The sequence below is a fragment of the Scatophagus argus genome, chromosome 21 (assembly GCF_020382885.2).
Source record: "Scatophagus argus isolate fScaArg1 chromosome 21, fScaArg1.pri, whole genome shotgun sequence".
Classification (NCBI taxonomy): domain Eukaryota; kingdom Metazoa; phylum Chordata; class Actinopteri; family Scatophagidae; genus Scatophagus; species Scatophagus argus.
Window position 1 is genome coordinate 16,353,345 of NC_058513.1, and position 18,165 is coordinate 16,371,509.

At 45.0% G+C, this 18,165-nt stretch overlaps 2 protein-coding genes across 14 annotated transcripts in view; both read right to left on the minus strand.

Moving 5' to 3' along the window:
• Positions 1-14,165, minus strand: part of tanc2b (tetratricopeptide repeat, ankyrin repeat and coiled-coil containing 2b) — a 126,957-nt gene extending 112,792 nt beyond the window's left edge. For 8 of the 12 annotated variants that reach the window (XM_046378301.1, XM_046378311.1, XM_046378305.1 and 5 more), the window contains exon 1: positions 9,525-10,047. In XM_046378301.1, the coding sequence (XP_046234257.1) occupies positions 9,525-9,570 (46 nt within the window). In that variant the 5' untranslated portion in view covers positions 9,571-10,047. Of the gene's footprint in view, positions 1-9,524; positions 10,048-10,171; positions 10,253-13,554 lie in introns of those variants that run through there. The other 4 variants (XM_046378297.1, XM_046378316.1, XM_046378300.1 and 1 more) reach the window with 4 other exon arrangements.
• Positions 14,166-14,197: 32 nt separating this feature from the next.
• On the minus strand, positions 14,198-18,164 carry cntd1 (cyclin N-terminal domain containing 1). Of its 2 annotated transcripts, XM_046378324.1 has the most exons (8): positions 18,044-18,164; positions 17,757-17,948; positions 16,117-16,192; positions 15,871-16,042; positions 15,618-15,780; positions 15,368-15,512; positions 14,624-14,720; positions 14,198-14,419 (listed from the first exon to the last, which is right to left on the minus strand). In XM_046378324.1, the coding sequence occupies exons 2-8, from the start codon at positions 17,923-17,925 to the stop codon at positions 14,315-14,317; spliced, it is 927 nt and encodes a 308-aa protein (XP_046234280.1). In that variant the 5' UTR covers positions 17,926-17,948; positions 18,044-18,164; the 3' UTR covers positions 14,198-14,314. The 2 variants fall into 2 exon arrangements, with proteins under 2 accessions (XP_046234280.1, XP_046234281.1); XM_046378325.1 differs by lacking the exon at positions 17,757-17,948 and having other exon boundaries at positions 18,044-18,140.
• Position 18,165: the final 1 nt, after the last annotated feature.

An 18,165-nucleotide genomic window follows, 5' to 3' on the forward strand; every position in this document is an offset into this window, starting at 1 on the left:
TAATGTATCTCCTGTTCACATTTAGCACATAGGAAACCGATGCCACAAAGGTGACTTCACAAGCACATCGGCCTATCAGCTCCACAGATCGACTCATCAGCGGACACAAGGAGTATCCCCCACACACGCTTGGCCCATTACTCTTCAACGACCAAAGTTTCTAACATGACTCTCTGGCCTTTACACCTGAAGCACTGCAACACTCTTTTTCATCTCTTAAGCACAGGTGCCTTTTCATCCCAGGCCCAAAATGAGAAATGCTGCCACTTGTTCTGAAACCTTGACATGTTGTCAACGCTGGTATGCGGTGGGGCAAGCAGAGAGAGACTGAAAAGCACTCTGTGGCAAGCAAACACAAAGGACTTGCCATGGCAAAAGGAACTCGTCACCACAACCACCTCCAACACATAGCAGGAATCCAGCCCGAAATGTGCTTACTGTTCCACCACAAAAATAGAGCATCTGAGCAGCGGGTTGGCAGGTACAGGTTTGAATAACGAGTGTCGAAGCCACGACGTGAGAACACCGAGTTTAAACGGGATCCACTTCAAGCAATGCTAACCTTCTTAACAAACAACACTCCATCTGCCAGTCTACGCTCGACAAAGCATGAAAAATCTCCAGTTGCTTTACAGTCACTGCTATTTTGGGCACTAGACTGGTCTTAGTCAGTGATGATCAACATGAATGAGACGTTTAAGCGAGTACATTGTGAAAAGCTGTCCTGGCAGAGGGGCTGGAGTCTTCAAAAAGCGTGGAGAATGGGATACGGTTAGGGAGCTGATTTAAAGCACTGCCCAAGATTAGCTTCTTTCTTAAAATCCCATCTCATTACAGCAAGTTACATCTCATAAAAGAGTGGGAGATGACGGGAATATTACCCAGTCCTTAATGCTGCAGCTAACGTGGTGGTGAAGCCTCATGTGAACTGTGTTTCTGTCTTTTATGTCGAGATCCCAGACTAGAGTTGAAGGAAAAAAAACCACGACTGACCAAAAGAAGAACATACTAATGAAAGTGAGCGGTCCAAATTCACTGTCTCCTATCTATCTAACATAAAAATAAACGCAAAAGCAGCAACACTGAGTATGTACAAACGTGACTGTGTGTTATCCGCCTGTGCCCACGCAGTGAAAACGCTGTCATTAGCTCTCATTACCTCTGCGACTCTGTGTTAAAAATGTATGCTTCAGGGCCTCCTATGTCTTGTTGGCTAAATGAGGAGGCAAACCTAAGATAGTTTCCTGGGAAATGGCATTAACACTCTGTGGGGTTTTCAGCTGGATATCAATTAGAGGCTCATTAGGCATTTAAAGATGGCAGTCCCTCTGGCTTCCTGTCGCCCACTGCGAAACGGGCTGACCCTGACCTTGAGGGTGAAGCTGGCGCTCTCAGTGTCGAGATAAGCCCTGGGCTATCAGCTATCAAACAACTGTGTCTGACACGCTTCTTTTGAATCTCGCACAAAAAGAAAGCGTAGACACGGGAGGTAAAAGTTCACGGCTCATGACACAAACACACATGAGGAGGCAACCCTGCGTTAGCTTGCATTTTCACACCAAGCTGGGCAACAGCGTTTGGGTTCCAAAGGAGACCCCGTGATTTTTAAAAACACCAAGTGTGACGGGTCATTTTGATACTGAGAATGAGAAAAACTCGAAAGATGAGTCCGATAAAGCCGAGCCAATCAGACACTGTGTACCTCGGCCTGCAGAGGCCAGTGGTAGCATTTCGGAGGGCACCGCTAAACGTGGGAAAACATTCACAGGCGGAGAATACCTAAAGAGGGCTTTTCTTGAGCAGTGCGGAGGTCTTGTTTGACGGACCGCCAAATAAAGACCCCAGCACTCCCAGGGTTAAAGACTCGCCTGAGAGAGCAGCTGAGAGATGTTCTACTGAAATACTAACATAACTGTGACGACAGGGAGACTGAACAGTGTAAGGCAGGGATGTGCATTGTGCTAACTGATAAGTCAAGTTTGCATTTTGCCTTACTTGTAGCCTGCATCACGACACGGCTTTGCATGTGCAAATGAGTCAATGAGAGAGAGGATCCTGGGCAAATAACAGGCTTACAACTCACACTCCTGCATTAGTAAATGTGTGACAGAAGAGTTCGCCAATTCCAACTGACATCAGATCTTTTCTATACTGTAATAGAAAGCTGCTGTGTTTACACAGACTCTTACCTCAGGGCCTTCAACAGCTGCTTGAATTACTGGCTTTATACTGTTACTTCTGCATTCAGCTCTGCTTAGCGCCACATGTTTACTCGTCCAGCCTGACGCAGCTCCTCTTTATTCTTGCCCCTCTGTGTGCAGTTTGGGGCATAGGTGGTATATGGAGTATTTTTAGACGGACTCAGGGGGGGACTTTGTGTTCTGACTGCTAACACAATAGACTCTCATGTCTGAACAAGGACATATTTTAGTGACTGGAGGCTAAGCAGTAGACCACTCCCCTATCTCGAAAACAAGGCAGCGTTGAAGAAGGCCACTTACTGAAACTGGCCCTGTGGAGCCGTGTATAGACTCTAACAACAAGGCCATTTATCCTGTCATATCTGGAAAGCAAACTGAAAAATCCCTAAAAAGGTTTTAATGCATTTTGAAGAGCTTGTCATACAGAATGTTCTGCATTTGCACACAAACACAGGATGCTCACAATACTGTGTTAGACAAAGTGCATTATACCTACATTACACTAAGTGCCAGCCCAAGGGATGCAGCACTCCACAGTTAAGCCCGAGTGGAGGCTTGTCATTTGCAAAGGACAAACCCATGCAGCTGCAAGCACTGTGGTCAACAATCTGACATCGGTTTGAACTGAGAAAACTGTACATCTTTTTGATCTGCACGCACTTTCCTTTTTGAAATTTACAAGTGGCCTGAGAAAAAAACCATGTTGGCCTCAGTAAAATACAATAGTCTGGGCAAAAAGGAGTCTTAAAAATAGCCTGCATACTATGCCACGTAGCATTACACGGCTCCAGACTGACAGTATGCAGAGCGAGGGCCGCTCCACTTAGCTTTGACTCACTTCATCAAAATTTGCTGCTTGTGGGCACCGTATTCAGCATATTTAGTCAAGGACGGTCGCTGTGTAATATTGCTTCTTTTGCAACATTTAGTTTATTTTGTTATCCCCAAATAATATCTCACCACATGCTAGGAAAGTACAGTCTTGAAAACATGCTTCTGTGGGCTTTCTGCCCACAAATACCAGGCTACATGTTTAGTATGTGAAAGATTAAGCAGCTCAAATATTCTAATGCACCTAAAAGTAAAATTGCCACCACAAGAAGCTGAACAAATCCTAATTTTCATCTCATTATTTTATTGCAAAAATCTGCAAATGAGTAAGCTGTCCAGGCAGCTGTGTGGGATTCAGCGGATAATGATATGAATCAGAGAAAAACTGAAAATCATCTAAAACACAATACAAATGCAGAGGTGCTCAATCAGTTGTGGTGCGGGGAAATTTAAACTCTCTGATCATAGAAAAGTAGAGTTTTGTTAGAAGAAGGGGAAAAGTTATAACAAGCCTTTGGTTTAAATCCCTCTGAAGAGCCAGACTCCACTGATGTTCAGTGTTTTAGTGGATTTGGATTGCCTGAAACAATGAATCCTGTCCAATGAATTTTAATATTGTCATCAATTAATTTTCACTCCGTGATAACCAATAACTCTCTACTTCCAGACTGGCAATGCTGAAAGAAGAAAAATACAAAGTGTGCTGGCCGAACAGTTTTTGACTGCAGACAGGCTACGGGGGTTTAAAAACCCTGACAAAGTTTTCAAAGGCACAGCATTACTGGGCAAACTGGGCAAATGTGATGGAAACCCGCAGACTCTGCGACTGTGACGGAGTCAAATGATAAGGCGGGGATTTGATATCACAACCATGACGACTGAACACCCCACTGACAGCTGATAAGAAACTAACGTCATCAACTCACATCATGTGTGAACAAGACTGTGAATAATTTACACAAAAGGTGGTCAACGGCTGGATTCGTCGTGCTGTAAACTGGTCTCTCATTGGCTAACAGCTCACTGCACAGACGGATACGTGGTCCTTCCAAGCATTTTGAGAAGTTAATTCTTGACCTTGGAAACGGTAGTTGACAAAACCGCCAACTTAGTCGGAGGCTTAAGGTTGTGTCCTCTTCAGCTGTTGGAGTGGATTTATTTTCCTCAAAAAACGATTTACAGCCGTGCACTTATTGTAGCTCCTTAATACAAAGGGCAGCATTGAAAACAGTCCTGGCCCAGACTCGAAACAATGCTACTTTTCATAAAACCCTATTTCTCCTACGCTCTTGCACTCATCGTCACACCCCGTTTCAGCACACAAAGCCAATGGAAGCAGCTGTATTAACAACAACAACAACGTCTCCACTATTTTCTACGGACACAGAAATGCCTGAGCAAATTATAATGAAGTTAAGCCACTAACGGCACTTCACATCACAGAGCCGAGGTCCATCTCCCACTGCTAACCGAGGAACAGTGCGGCCATTTAGACATGACAAGAGCGCCAGTGTTGGACGGACAGCCTCACGCCAGCCCACAGATCACATTACAAAGCCTCGGCAGCAGTGGTGTCAATGTATAAGCATCAAGTGGGTGACACGGTGGTAACCCCATTTGTCTTGAGCTGAAGCCATTATAGCACCCCATTAAGATGCACGGCTTTCATGACGAATTGCAGAGCCCCTGGTAATCTGCTAATAGTGACAGCACATGCTGTGAGCGGGAAGAGCAGGGAGGACGAGTATGACACTCGGGCGATGGCGAGGAGGAGGAAGCGGGTCGAGAAACTACCTGGTGGGTGTAAAACTACTCACTCTCACTGTGAAAATCAAGCAGGGGCGGCAGAGGTCACCGGCTGCTCCCGAAAACATTGCAAAGAGCAGGTTGTTGGTATCATAGCTGTTGTTCCTGCTACGAGACGCAGCTTTCGAGCCCGATGAATACCCTGCCATTCATCCGCCTTCAGCAGCTGGGCTTGGCTCAAGCAGCTGCCTAATAGGCTAAGGGGCATCTCTGGTTCCCCGGAGGAACGTCTGAGTGGCAGACTGATTGGATAGAGCCGCATAGCTAATCTTTGTTATCTAAGAGCCTCGCAATCTTGGCAGAATCAGGTAATGTCATGTAATTTAAGAGGTAGCGCACATAAAATAATGCATGTAACACTTCCACTCATCCAGTGAGAAGCGATTAACTTAATTTCATTAAAGCTGCAATGCAGCAATAAGCTCGGAGAGTCCGGCCGCAGCAGTAACTGCCAATATGAAATGTATCAGTGCAAACTATGGGGATATGACTCGAAATGACTTCCCACACATCCCTCAGCAGGAACGGGCTTCTGGTCTCAGCTTGAACATGTTGTTTCATGTCAGCATCTTTCAGGCCTTATTAGCTTTTTAAAAAGATAAACATCCAACATCCACCATGCCAAAAATAAAAGCGCACCACTTAAAATTTCTTCCGCAGAGCATTTAGAGGCCACTGGGGCCCGCAGCCTGACTGCATTTCCTCCAGTGGCTTTCCGCTGTTTCCAGAAGTGTTGCTTATTGTTCAGCTGTGTTTGTGATTATCAGCTGTAGGTCTGGTTGGAGAAGCGGTGTAATTAGCTCTGACGTCTGCCTTCATCAGGTAGGTGATGCAGACGCAAGCAGGTGTTCACTTGTCCATTTGTTCATGCTAATGACTTAACTCAAATTTCCATGCAAGTAACTACATCAAAGTGGGCTTTTTTTGTTTGTTCGTTTGTTTGTTTACATATTTTATGAAGCAGATGCTGGCTTTAATCGAAAGAATTGTGGCTAAAAATGAGAAACCAGCAGTGAAAGGTGTGCATACCACCAGCCCTGATTTTAAACAGCAGATCTTATTACACACACCTTCGCTTATGGGACACACAGTCGTGTTGTAACAGCTAACACGCTACTATAATGATCTGTAAACAACGACTCGAGGCAACCCAACATATGCTTCAAAATTCAACACTCTGAACAGCAGGATGACTACAATATTAAGTAAAAATGATACAAAGACAAACCTCGAGTTATGATATATTGATGCAGTGCTCCCATTTGTTGTTATGAAACTGTAACCAGGCCTTCATATCATAACAGTCTCCCTTGTATGTAGCAGAAGAAAACACTAAAGTACTTTGATCCTTTCTCGTCGAGCTGCTGGATTCTTTTTAAGGTGCATCCAACTTCCTTTGAAGAGAAACAGGCAACAACATGTACGAGAAACACAAAACAGTCTCTGCAACAGCTTTCTTCAAATCTGTTTATGGCTCGTAATCACAGACTTTTCCCGTTTTTCACAATCCTGCCGCACTCTTGTCGTGGCTTTTGTCAAAAGCGCTCATCTGCAGTAACAAAGCGACGAATACAACAGGACAACCTCGACTGCAGCGGCATAAGGCCGACTCCTCACACAAAAACACCAAAATCCTTCCTCTAGTCGAAGGCGAGCAGGTGAGAAACGCAGTCGAAGTGGAACCCATCACAACTCAATAAACGTCACCGACTCCCGGCAGCACAGGAGACAAAAGAGTAGCCAACAGCTAACCAACAGCCGAGATGAAACAACCTCCGCTTCCACTCACCGACAAGAAAGAATGAGGCACCAAGGAGACGCCTTTTTCGCATCGTTATTACATAATCAAAGGGCCGCAGCGCAGTGAGGGACATGCCTGGGGAGAACCCGTCCCTCATTAAAGGAGCCCGGTGCACCGTCGGCTCCCCCAAACGAGGCCATCTAGCAGTGTTTTACGGGTTATCAGGAACATCCTCGTCCTCAGATTTCTCAGCCTGTTAAAGCGGCTGCTGGCGTTTCTGTTTTGTGACAGCCGACTTTCTACCGCGTGTGACGCCGTTGCCGTGGTTCCTCTTTGCCGTCGCATTTCTAATAGGACTGACTCGCCCATTCTTGGACCTTAGAAGTGCTGTTACCGGCCAAGGGAGGAATAAATTATGACCAAAATATCAATTTCAATTCCCTTTGCGCTGCGTTTTTTTTCCCCAAAGTGATGATTACGCTATTCATACCACAGCACACACACATACACACACACACACGCACATAAACACATCAAACTAAAAAGCTTTTTTTTCCAGTAGGCTTTCCTGTTTTTCTTGACTGCTTTTTCCTGATTAAAACAGTACAAAGAGTGAAACGAATCCCAGCATCCCTGAGGATGACACCTTTTCTATCCCCCGTACAGGAAATAATCTCATATTTCCAGAGCTGACTGAGTCTGGCTCGGTCACGGACGCACACCGAAAGAGCAGTTTTACCTCATTAAACAACAGGCCGTTTCATATCTGAAGCAGCAGTCGAAGACTCCAGCGCTGTCAGAAGTCTCTTAATTACGTCTAACCACTTTAAAGAAAGCAAAGCGCAGTGTCAGATCTATGTTTTATGAGGCCAAGTTGTATAAAAGTATAAACAGCTGCTGGTGTCACTTCAGGAGTTTGAGCTTCAGTGCAGCCGTTTGGATTTCTGATGACTGAAGGTGCCCGTTTGGTGACGACTCGGCTGGGCTGAGTTGAAGGAACAAACAGCGGCCTCCTGGTGCGTACCCATCCATCCATCCCATTGTTTCAGGCCTCTTCACGGGGACGACAGACGCCCCTGTGCTGTTAACCGGGGCTTGGTGAGTCAGGCTTGGAGTAAGATAAGCGCACCAATCAACACTGCAGATTAACAGATTAGAGTAAACGCTAAGGTTTCTATCAAATACTCCCCACTGAGACCCAAACTGAATTTCTAACATTTCTGCTCAGTCAGGGCTTCATAATTAATCACACATTAGCTGCGGTGACAGTTTGGCTCTCTGCTTTTTATCCGGTTTCAAGTGCCCACTTTTTGTGTCAGTTTTGAAACCTGCTTTATTATTTTTACACTCTGCATTTCTTAAATACGGTTTGACGGCTGTTTTCTGTCAACTCAAGTTTCCCCCCCAGGGCCCACCTGCAAGAGCAGAATCTTTTTGTTTTGACCTTTGGCCCGTCTGTAAACGTGACAGCAGGGACTGCGTTGGACCGGACTGTGGAAAACAAGGCCTTGTCAACCGAGCCCGCCCCACCCCACGATAAGCACTGAAAGACAAAAAGTTTTGGGCTGGTCGTCTGAAAAAAGAAACAAAAAACATCATGATCTCATAATGGAAACCCTCCACAGTGTGAACTCAGATGTGTGTCAGAAGTCGGGTAGCAAGAGAGAGAGAGCGAGAAGCAAAACCAGCGCATGTCACTGATGTGATGAGAGAACACTTTGAGGATGACTGTCTTTTATCTGTGCCGAGCCGAGCTGACAACCCAGAACTTGAAGAAGAAGGGGGAATAAAAAAAAAAGAAAAAGAAAAACTACAGCGAGACAGCAGTCATCTCCAGCCTCATACAAAAACCATGAGTACTGGAGCCCAAATCTTACCAGTCTGCAGACCTATTTTTCTGATAAATGCTTTATCACAGCAGTTCTGTGGAAGCTATAAAAGCACAGCTTGTGAATATGAGTGTGTGTGTGTGTGTGTGTGTGTGCTGCGCTGTGCCCTAAAAATGACATTTATTTTTTACTTCCGTGACAGTTTTGCCATTTTACAAATACGCCACATAACCACATAACCCAGAAACATAAAACATCCAAAACAACTGCCAAGCGTCTTCGCGTCTCCTCACATCCAAAGCAGACTTCATTTGCACCACATATAAAAGTGCTGAACGGTGATCATAGGGAAATAAGCGTTTTCCCCTTCCAAACAACAGGCATTATGCAGATTAACAGCCTTTGTTGAAACATACTATTACCACACAAGTGTGTGTGTCTGGAAGGACCAGATGTCAGATAACAGGCTGTGCAGAGTGAGGTAGGTGCTGGCCTCAAGCCACTGAACAAGCAGGAACAGCTTCTTCCACATAAACCTCCTCAGTTTATGGACAGCTTGTAGTCTGGGTGGGCAAACCCCCTTCCACCTGAGACGGTGTGTGTTTGACTACAGCTTACACAAAGAGGAAATGCAGCAGCGTTCACCACACAAGGTAACTACAAATATCCGAGTACAAACGAACACATAACAATCCCGATACCCGGGCGTCTGTTTGAACATCATCTGCACATGACCCTCCCTCGTCTTTACAGGACATGCACTAAAGACTGTGACCGATAGATCGTGCTTGCTCGGTTCTCATATAAAAGTCCTAAAAAATACATCAGCCTACACGTGTTGCAGTGTGCTGACAAAATAAACCCCCTGCTTGTTATTGTGTACAAAGGAGCAGCTAAGTCCATCTCATTAAACACTACTGGGGGTGTTTATTGGCTTAGCTGGCTGCCTGGGCTTTGCCTTTGCGGAGCTGCAACATATAAGCATTACAGGTTATAGATCGGCTGCCGCAAGAGTCTGACACCTCTGACGAACGCATTTCATCCAGCCACATTAACTTTAGAATGAAGATGGGTGCAGCTGAGCAGAAAGTGCTGTGCATAAGAAGGACAGATTACCTTTTTCTAGACTTGAACCTTTGTTTTTTCTGGTCAGCTTTGGCATCACATCCGCGCCTCCCGCGCCGCTGCCGCCGCCGCCGCTCCGGTGCCGCGTCTGCTGCAGCGCTCCGTGCGGACTCCCTCAGCGCAAAACCACCCGAGCAGGCTGCAGGTTTCCCACTCCAGTCCGAAATAGCTTCTGAAAGGAACTGCACCGATCAAAGCGGCTACAGTCAGTCAGTCAGTCAGTCCAAATGTGGAAGACGGTCACAGTAGCGACACCCATGGGTGTACGCGGCGCAAAGCTCGGTCTGCAGCAGGTAGCAGAGCCCGGACTGACGGCTGTGCTTCCCGCCCGCAAAACGTGCCAAGTGTCGGGGCCAGGCGAGGCTAAAGTCGTGCGTGGTGCAGTCGCTGCAGGTCGGCGCCCAGTGCCACGCAGCGCCGCAACATGGAGCGCTGACCTGCCTATCGCTGGGTCAAGTTAGTTAAATCTATCAAATGTGATACTTCCGGTGCCGGCTTTCAAAATAAAAACCTGAACAGCTGCAACGTGTGAAACGCCTGGTGCAAAAGGCGCCAAGCAAAATCAAAACACAGCTCTAAAATATGCACGAGCACAAAGATGCTAAATATAATTTGATTTATCGTGTTTTTGTGATTACCACTGCCGTGCTTCCGGTGTTATTCGGGTTCTTCTCCTCCGGGCGGCTTGACGCAGCTGAAGTCCCATGCGAACAGACGGGAGAACAGGAGCAAACATACAGTGGGGGGAGGGAGGAAGGCGGGTTTAATGAATTATTTATGATGAAAGAAGGCACTAATACCTAAATCATTCATAATTATTCAAGAGAAACAAGGCTGATGCCAATCAAACTTCAATTCCCCTCCGCCTGCAGATCGTGGCTTTTGGCATTTGAAATGATAGATGGAGAAGAGGTTGTCCAGTGTCAGGAATTATCCTGACCTCCTCCCCAGTCAGTCAATAAAATTACAGGTCCATCAGCCAGAATTACAACCAGGGGTGCTGTATACGGAGGAATTAACTATAGACAGTGCTTGGCTGTGGCACGCAAGCTAAAAGGCCCACATCTAATATTTAAATTGATGCTCGATTTGATGTAATGTTTGCTGAAAGGGTCATCTAAAAGGAAAATGCAAAGTTTGAAGGTTTTGAAAACATCTTATATTGGTTGTGTTTGTAGTTGCTGTGGCTATGATGAGTGGTGGCCATAGCCTAAATGCCTTTTTTTTTTTATTTAGCACCACATTAGTGCTGATTATCCAGTGAACAATAAAGTGCTTATCTGGCATCTGCTGTAATAATCTACTTATTCTCTTATTGTGTGATTGATTTCACAGCCAGCATTCACAAACACACTTAAAAGAAAGGACTCTTCATTGTAGCTCCATCCATAAAGTGACTTGGGGGGTTTACTTAATGAGGATTTTATTTGCACACAAATCCTCACAATAACTTTCAATTACTGGCTAGTAAGTGCAAGATCTTCTCCATTATATCTAAAGAAGTGTGCCGCGCTAACCCCAGTTAAAAAGTCTCAAAGGAGAAGGTAAGCCTTTGCTGCCACAGGATTAAGACGTGCCAGCATCATACACGCCAGCTTGTAAGTGATGTGACTTAATATAACCTTCAGTTGGCAGGCATAACAAACACACCAAAGGACATATTTGTACTTTTAAAAGGTTGCCCCTCTGCAAATAGTAATGAGAAATACCTCAGGGAGGCCCTGGAAACTGGCTTTTGTGCAGGGCTGCTGTTAGCGCAAGCGTGATGGACGAGGTGGTCACATAGCCGAGTGGCTGAGGCTCCCAACCTCACATGCCTCCACTACTGGCACTGGATCAAATCCAGCCAGAGCTTCCTCTGTGTGTGTGTGTGTGTACCCTTGTACCTTCCCCTCTGTGTGAATATAAATAATGAAAACGGTAAAGGTGAGTGTGCAGCCCACTCTGCCCTGAACAGCGAGACGAGGTGAGATTAATGGAGCCTAAGACGAGATTGCGGGGAGATCAGCAGAGTCTCGGGGAGCCAGAGGAGCAAGAGAGTGACTCAGTCAGGGTTGGGTGGGGATCTTCTGCTAATCTACCGGAGCTCGTCTGGCACAGACGGCAGTCAGAGTCACAGACTCTTTGTTTCATCAGTTATGTGTGCCGAAGCTTGTGTCGCTCAGCATTTTCAGATGTGAGCAACAATAAAAGTGACCCACAATGATGGAAATTTTTAGTACTGCTCTGAGGTACTTGCACTTTACTTGACTTTTTCTATTTATGTTTTTTTCTATCTCTCTTTTCTGTCTCCATTTTCTGCTAGCCTCACTACATTTATTTGATTCAGATTAACAACACAAAGCCTCACCACCAAATCAATGAGGGTGTTTTATTGTTGGTTAAAATTAAGACTGTCGTGATCCTGGAGGGAAATTCACTTCATGTTTCATTACATAAAGTCATTCAATTTAACTCCAACTTCACAAGCCGAAACACTGAGGTGATGTGCACATTAAGGCTTTAATAGTTTTAATAATTTTATATATAACCACACAGTGACAACAGTAAGCGTCAGTTGCTCGGAAGAGGCTGATTTGTCAATTTGGTAGGTCAGCGATTTAAATGAAAATCCACTCAGGACTTTATTTTCCAGGATGACTAAACTCAAACAACATCCAAGAAAACCGCAGACTGAGTCCCGCACATTTTAACGTCACATTCACGTTCAACGCTACGCTCTACGGCGACGACGTCTCTACGTAGCCGGACGTAGCCTCAGTTGATCTCCATGGAAACGCGTCAGTACGGACATCTGGGTTACCGCCCTTATGCACCGAAAGAGTGAACCAACAAAGTATTACTGGATGCTAATATGAGGACAATTGAAACTCAATCCTAATACTTTTATAAAATGTTATATCATCTTCTTTTTCTATGTTTCTAATGTGTGAGGGTCCGACACTCCTCTGCCTCGGTGGCTTCAAAGCGCACAGTCAGCACACCTGACAGTGGATGCAGGTGTTACACCTCGCCGCAGTCCCCCTTTTCTCCAGGATTATTTCACACCTGATGGTATCTGAGCCCGCAAATGTGAGCTGCCATCTGTTGTGATGTTGCAATTACATCCCAGACACTTTAAACCACTTTGTGTTTCAGCTGTGTACCTCAAAACTGGGTGTGACGGGCTGCTTACTACTGATTACTGAAGGAAACGACAGGATGTGGACCGCCGGCTTCTGAAAAGCTGCTGATCTTCCCTCGCCAAGCACTGTCTCAACACGTTGTGTTCAATCCGTCAGAATCAGGACCAAAGACCGGATGGAGAAAAAGGTGGACACAGAGGTGACGCCGACACTGACGCTGTCCACGTCAGTCACGAGGACGGTCTACAACTTAAACAACACCACAACGGGGACTTACACCACATAGAGAATTAAAAATCACACCAGCTGTGGAATATACCCACTGCTTATGACCACGGTTTCATCACAGCAGCATCCAACGGCCCTCTTTGAGTGACACAGCTTTTGCAACCCGACACCTGCTCGCTTGCCACCTGCAGCTCTGGGAAATGTGCATCGTCTGAGCCAGGATGTCCACACAATAAAGTCTCAGTGTCCTGCCTTCAGGTTGTCTCACAGATATGACTGCAGAGCCGGCAATGAGTTCAAAGATTCCTCACACCCCCTGTGGTGTCCACATGTGAGTTTTCTAAGGAACATTTTAGCTCTGCAGGTTATGTCAGGGTGTTTTGTTTTTTTTTTGCTTCTATTTCGTGATATTAACTGTTATTTTAGATTTGCTGTGTCGGACTTTATCGCAAGCCAGCACTGTTTGATGTCTTTTGGAACGCAGCTTTCAGGCATCTCCTTTTCCAAGGTGATAAAGAGCACCCTGGTATCACAACAAGCACAGGTCTGAGCATGCGAAGGACGGAGTATTAAGCGGCTCCACCTACAGGGAAGCAAGCAAGCAAACACAAAGCCAAGACTTCCTGGCGAGGGAGAACAAGATCAAACACATTTTCAGCAAAACACACCTCGAGAAGCTCATAGACTCCGATCGGTGCCGAGACTCTGGACAACTTCCTGGGAGGTCCCAGCATCATCCCATGTTTGATCAACTCTCCAGTGAATCTGAAGAAGAGGAAGACGTATTAGACTCCTGGCAGGACACATACAGACACAGTGATCTGAAGACCTTTCTGAGGGGCAGTTACTCAAGACCTGCCGTCTTTCAGTTCACAGTTAAGTAGATCAACATTTTCAGGTGAGGCACCCATTAAAAGTCATGGATCAAGTCTCGCTCCTCTCCCAGAGTAAACAAAGCAACCTCATGTGGCAGCACAGCCACCTACCACTGACCAAATTAAACGATCTTTTTCTGGTTTCAGACGTGTTAAAATATTCTGTGATGATAAACTTAAGGACACTGTATGGAATGAAAACAAGTGATTTTGAAAACGAAAATCCCTATTTGGTGTTATTAATCCTACTCAGAAGAACCACCAGAAGCACCTGACACCTGATCCTCAGCCGGACTCCATTTTTTAACATCTCGGGTGACGCGGAAAGAGACGCAGCACGATGAATTTAACAAGTCAGCAGATCAGTGTGGCACAGGCCATTAAATCACTGCTCAACACAATATTCATTACATTCTGCACAGTACAGCACATAAGTTCAACTCAAAGAAGTTTTAATCACTTATGAACACTCCACCAACACCTGGAAGCAGAAAACAACTTTAACCACACAGTGAGAGCACAAAGCAGCGTTCAGCGAATGACGATGTTGATGTCATATGGGAACAGGGATTCCAACAATGTGCATCAATGTCACATGAGCGAAGTCTCTGATGCTCTTCTGAGAGATTCCTGTCATGTGACTCAGCTCTCCCACAACCTGCAATGCATTAAAATAAAGCCCACAGTCAGCACCAACAGTTTGGATGGAATGTGTCTGTGACAGATTGAGTACACATTAACTTGGATAACTTGGTATGGCTGCGAATTCGGTCTACAATTTTGTCATTTGAAAGGAAACATGCTGCTGTGAAAGCAAGGTTTTAAGATTTTAGTAACACTAATAAAACCTCAAGTGTTTCACCTGTTCCCATTCTCTGACACAGAGGATGAACGAAGCCACAGCGATGACACTAACACCAAGAAGTATGTGGTCTTCAGTCACTGTCGCAAACTCCTCTCTGTAGAGAGAGAGAGATCATTTAGTGGTAAATCAGCTATAATCAATATGTTCGATTTGGCTTTATGGCCCGCAGCTTGTGTTCTGGTTCAGCCTCATCACTGCTTTAAGCTAAAGAGCGCTAAAAAACTGACCTATGCTAGCAGCCCAGCGCCAAACAACAGACAGACAATGTTGGTGACGAGATGGGGAAAACTGGGGAGCCTGATATTTTCCTCAGGTGTTGGTGGAAACCACAACGAGCTAAAAGGAGGGTGGACGTTGTGTGTGTGTGTCATTAGAAACACTGAAATTGAAAGCTAACGTTGGTCCATGTCTGGGCGTGTGGACAGGCAACCGTTCGCTAACAAGTCTGCCAAATTAACTTAAAAGCTGCTAATGTTGTGTTCACAGCTTGTTTTCCGCTGCTACCTCCAAGTGGACAAAAAAGGAATTAGAAAATCCTTAACCAAAAACATTATACTGTAATGAACCATGACTATTACATTATGGTGTGAGCCATGAGGAACACGAGAAGCCAAAACAATGCAAGACATTTCCCGGCTAGTCTTCTCGACTGCCTGTCCAGCAGCTTGTCCGCACTACCACGACAGTAACCACCTGTCCCACAAAAACCGGAGAACGTGGCAGAAAAGGAAATGTTCTTACCTCTGTTCTCTGGAGGGGCTGACACACTGAGTGGTGATCACTAACAACGAGTCGAAGATGGCCGTCCTCTGCAGGCTCACGAACTGGAGAATATGCCGGCACAGGTGATACAGGCGCTCCACGGGGATGGACGGCTCGTTGTGTGCTACAAAAGTTCAGTCACCCCTCTCGAAGTCAGTGCAGAACCTTTGATTTCATTTTCTTTAGATCATAGTACTTCACAAAGGCACCCTGTGTTTAAATATCTTACCGAGCACCTCCAGAAGGATTTCCACATATGTCAGTGGGTTACGGGTATTTAGCCTGAATTCAAGCCCTTTTAAGACCATCAGCTCTGACTCCAGCACGGCCTGCTTGGACACATTGTGGCCGACTGACTGCAGAAAGCGTACAGCAGTACTGTTGTCAATTATCTGGAAAAGATTTGAAAAATTACAGGAGGTTATTTTATTTCTATTCATAAGGTACGGAAATTTTTCAGTCCTATGCGTCGCTGAACTTACACGACTGAGCAAAGACACTTTGCTTGCAAGTTGCAAGCAGGTGAGGATGATGAGGGGGAATTTCTCCTTGAGCATGTCAAACACAGCGTCCTCATAACCTCTCGGTGGATTAGCGGTTGCACCTTGAGGGGCGGGTGTGGTCAACAAATCCCTCAGGTGCTTGACCATGAACCTAGCAGAGGTAATTATTCACATAAAGGCACGGCTAAACCAACCAACACAGGGAAAGGCAAACGTCCTTCTTACCTTTGAAGTAATTCGATGGCTTGGTATCCCACTAGTGGATCAAGTCTTAGTTCTTCAGTCATCAGGAAGATGTATTCTAAGCGACACCAGAGAGGGATGCAGGGCATTAGCAAAAGCAGAGAATAAAACAGAAAAATCCTTTTTTTGACTGGACGCATGAGCTCAGCATATCAGGACAGAGTTTAGAGACAATAATCAGGACAAATGAAACACAGAAAGGAAGGAATCTGAGAGGTAGTAAAATGTGTCTGGGCAGTAAAGAGGGTCCCCTTGAGTCATTATTAGTTATTCACTTTCCTGTATGAACGCAATTATATAAACTGGACGGTAAAAATTACAAATAGTTGGCATAGTTTCTCAAGATCCAAATCTTCCTCTAGTTGATAAACAAAATCCTTGAGAATCTTTTCACTGTGACTGAACGCCACTTATTAAAACTGTGATTTACTTTTCTTTTTACTTCTTGCATGAAACAGCAGCTGAAACCCATGGAAGTAAAACATTTAACACTGAATCACAGCCACGCTGGGTTCTCGACACCACCCACCAGCCAACATGAGCAAAACTGTATCGTGACTGGACATTTACACTAATGACAGTTTGAAAAAGACTGAATTTATTTGGCAGTTCCTTCCATTTTCAGAGAACTGCAGGTTAGTTCAGTAACACGGCACTGACACCAGGAGAAGCATTATTAAGAAACAGACAAATCCACTAACAGGGACGTTCATTCATTTAAATAAATCATTCTTTATGTGTGGCCTGCTCATTAGAAGTCATTAACGCTGCTTTTCCATCTGCTTCCCCTGACTGGCACCGTTTGTCTGCTGAGGTGCTGACAGCGGCAGACACTCTGCCACCTTCTGAGCAGTTTGTATTGAGAACTGGCCTCCATAATGACAGGGCTCCCAATCCCAGGTGTACAAAAGACTGTGTAGTTGATGACAGGGTACACTGGAGCTTAGGGGGACATACAGAGATGGTCCTCTGTAGTTTAGTCCGTCCCATCTGCTGACAAAACCAGCAGCTTAAAGCTATCGAGACGGTCTCCACCGCAGCTGAAATAATTACAGTATGAAAATACACACAAGTCTACTAATAAAAGCTTAGTTTATGTAACAGCAGTTGTAAATATATATAAGCAACCTCACAATATGCAGTTAGACATCATGTTTTAAAAGTACACACATTTGTGACAGCAGCGTGTGTCAAAAATAAGCACTCTACGAAGGGGATTTATTTGTCTAATCATACCCATTGTCAGTGCAGTGTGAGAGACAACAAAATTAAAAAGTCCTTGGAGTTTACTCACAGTTTGCAGGTGGGCTTACCTGAAGCTCAACAGGAAAATTGAGAAATTTTGAATTTGCGGTTAATGCCCCCCTCAGCTGAATAAATAAATAAATCATAACAATAAATGAAATTAAAATTATTTTATTTTTTTGTCAATAGTTGGTATAAACGTGGATGCCCTTAAAACTCATATTTTGGCGTCGTACGCATTTAAAACGGGCTAAAGTGACGTTGTAGCAAACGTTAAGCAACGTCACGCAATTTCTGTTAGCAAGCTAGAATGATAAATTGAAGTGTTAGCATTATTTAGCTTTAGCTCTCTATGTGGCACAAGGGACGCTACTCACCCATTAGTCTTTTGTCTTTGAAGATTCCGCTACATTTTGGTAAACTGTTGAGGATTTCTTTGTTTACCTTGTTGAGGTTATTAAGGAAATCTGAGAGCAGGTCAAAAGAAGCTTCCCGAAACTTCAAACCAATACTTTGGTTTGCAGAAGCAAGGAATCGTTTTGCCATTTACACTGAATAACGGTCGTCTTCTGTAAGCACAAATATTACTTTTACAAATCACTCTGTGATTAGTCAGTGTTTCACTAATGTCAAAAATACACTGGAAACTCAAACTAAACCTTACACTTCCCGGAAGATGGCGCCAGTTCCGCGGCCTTCACGCGAGCACTTACTTAACGTCTCCTAGTCGGAACCTTTGCAGCAACGGGGGCTCATTTGAATGTTGCACAATTCTGTTCCGTTCGC

Excerpts from the sequence above, each read along its gene's own strand:
- cntd1 (XM_046378324.1), bottom strand. The coding sequence starts at position 17,925 with ATGGCAAAACGATTCCTTGCTTCTGCAAACCAAAGTATTGGTTTGAAG. Across the intron at positions 16,043-16,116 it reads GCCATCGAATTACTTCAAAG|GTTCATGGTCAAGCACCTGA; the intron begins GTAAGAAGGACG and ends TACCTCTGCTAG. Across the intron at positions 15,513-15,617 it reads AATCCTTCTGGAGGTGCTCG|CACACAACGAGCCGTCCATC; the intron begins GTAAGATATTTA and ends GAACTTTTGTAG.